Source organism: Arachis ipaensis, chromosome B06 (assembly GCF_000816755.2).
Source record: "Arachis ipaensis cultivar K30076 chromosome B06, Araip1.1, whole genome shotgun sequence".
NCBI lineage: Eukaryota > Viridiplantae > Streptophyta > Magnoliopsida > Fabales > Fabaceae > Arachis > Arachis ipaensis.
This window is the reverse complement of record NC_029790.2, coordinates 5,930,377-5,932,450: the sequence shown is the minus strand read 5'-3', so window position 1 is coordinate 5,932,450 and position 2,074 is coordinate 5,930,377. Positions and strand designations below refer to the sequence as shown.

Below are 2,074 nucleotides of genomic sequence, written 5' to 3'. Positions count from 1 at the left end.
GTGTATCCAAAAATTTGGAATAAAAATTAATTTTTAATTTTTTTTCAAAAAAAAGTCATTTACAATAAAAACGTTTTTTTAAAGATCGTATTAAAATATAATTTTTAAAGTCTTTTAATGTATATTTAATATCTACTCTTTTTTATCACGTTTTTCAATTTTTAAAAAACCTATTTGTTATTAATATCTTTTGAGATTATTTTTATAAGTATGGTAAATTTTTGGATATTATTTTAATACTTTATTTCTTTTTTAATGATGCAATGAGCAAAAATTGTTGTAAACTTAAAATGGCATATCTAGGTTTGCACATGTGTGATTTCCTATGACTTTAGTTATGAATTTTTGACCGATAAAAATATTGACAATTTACTTACAGAACTACCTATAATGTAGTAATATGTGCCTTTTTTTTTTACGGTAATTTTTAACCAGATAAGTTAAGGATTAACTCGTCGTGAGTTTGAGTTTTATTTAAATATTTATTGTTGATTAATGAATTGTTACAAAATAAAATTAAATTTTTCAACATTTACTTAAAGAAACGTACTAATAAATTAACTATTAGACCAACTTAAATTAATTTGTGTAGTAATATATATAGCTATTTGTTTGTCTCATTGTAGAAGGAAAATTAGTTACAAACGTTGTTATGAATTATAGAATTTTCAGCCAAAAATTAATAACATTATAGTTTAAAATAGAAAATTCATAAAACAAAATAAAACAAATATTGCAAAAGTAGAAGAAATCTATACTTGCCAATTTCACTATCTCTTTAGTAATTTTCTAGTTTAAATCCTAGAAAGTTTTTAAATAAAAAAAAACAATATTGTTGAAACAAAAGTTTATGATATTATCTAATTATTAACATATAAATTAAAGTATTTGACGGGACATAAAAAAAAAAAAGTATTTGACTCTTAAATAACTTTTCTTTTTAATAAAAGTCACTTACATACTCTAACAATTAAATAATTGCTTGATATCCCTCATTACTTTGTTTTAATGCTCAAAATTTATCTTGAAAAAATAAACCGCATATTAGTTTATCTCCTTTAAAGCCATGGTATCAAAATGGATAATAATATAGGAATTTCTTTGATAAAAAAATAGAATTATTAAAAATAAAAAATATCTTCATTTTTCACCAAAACTTTACTTTTTACCATAACATTATCCTAATAATATACCTTACTTCGATAATAGAAAGTATTCTAAATTTCTAACTTGGTCCTTGGATCATCACATAAGCTTTCCTTATCTTATAACTCAAGAGACACATTGTTCTTTTTCCACCATTGCAAGTTTTATTGCTATGCTTTAATTATTCTAATTCTATATAAAGGACCCATAATTTAATTTCTTTATACATCTGCCATCACACAACGTAACTGTTTCAGATCAAAGCCAAAAATATGGGCCAGTCTCTGCAGAAATTAGCTCCTGGTACTTAATTCATTCCATATCTAACTCTCTCATTACTTCAATAATGTCAATTAATTAGCAAAAGATTAATTATTTGTAGGTTTAATTACTCTATTAGTCCATATAGTTTCATGAAATTTTCAATTAGGTCTCTATATTTTTTCTTTTTAATTAGGTCCCTGCACTATTTTTTTTCCAATTAAGTCTCTATTAATAGTAATTGACTTAATTTTATAGGACCCAACTAAAACAAAAAGAATTAGTATAGGGACCTAAATAAAAGGAAAATAAAGTGTAAGGACCAATTAAAAAAAATTGGTGCAAGGACTCAATTAAAAAGAAAAAAAGTATAGAGACATAATTGAAAATTTCGCAAAACTATAGGAACCAACAGAGTAATTAAACCTTATTTGTACTCTTTCATATATAATTGTTTTATTTTTCTTAAATTTTGACATATAGGTTCCGAAGAGAGAAAGATCAAAGAGATTATTCCAATTATAGAATCATGCTATGAAAAAAATCTCAAGGATGCCAAGAACCTCCAGTTCGAAGAATTCTACCGTATCGTATGCGACATAGTCGAGTACTAATTACTATTTTCACTCTTGAAATTTTTTTAATTGAAAAAAAAAAAAAACTTTAA

General features: G+C 23.8%; 1 protein-coding gene across 1 annotated transcript in view; it reads left to right on the top strand.

Annotated features, from left to right (window-relative positions):
- The window catches only part of LOC107647934, a 2,704-nt gene continuing 1,992 nt past the window's right edge, over window positions 1,363-2,074 (top strand). The window contains exons 1-2 of the mRNA XM_016351983.2: window positions 1,363-1,449; window positions 1,891-2,014. Of these exons, the coding sequence (XP_016207469.1) occupies window positions 1,419-1,449; window positions 1,891-2,014 (155 nt within the window). The 5' untranslated portion in view covers window positions 1,363-1,418. The remainder of the gene's footprint in view (window positions 1,450-1,890; window positions 2,015-2,074) is intronic.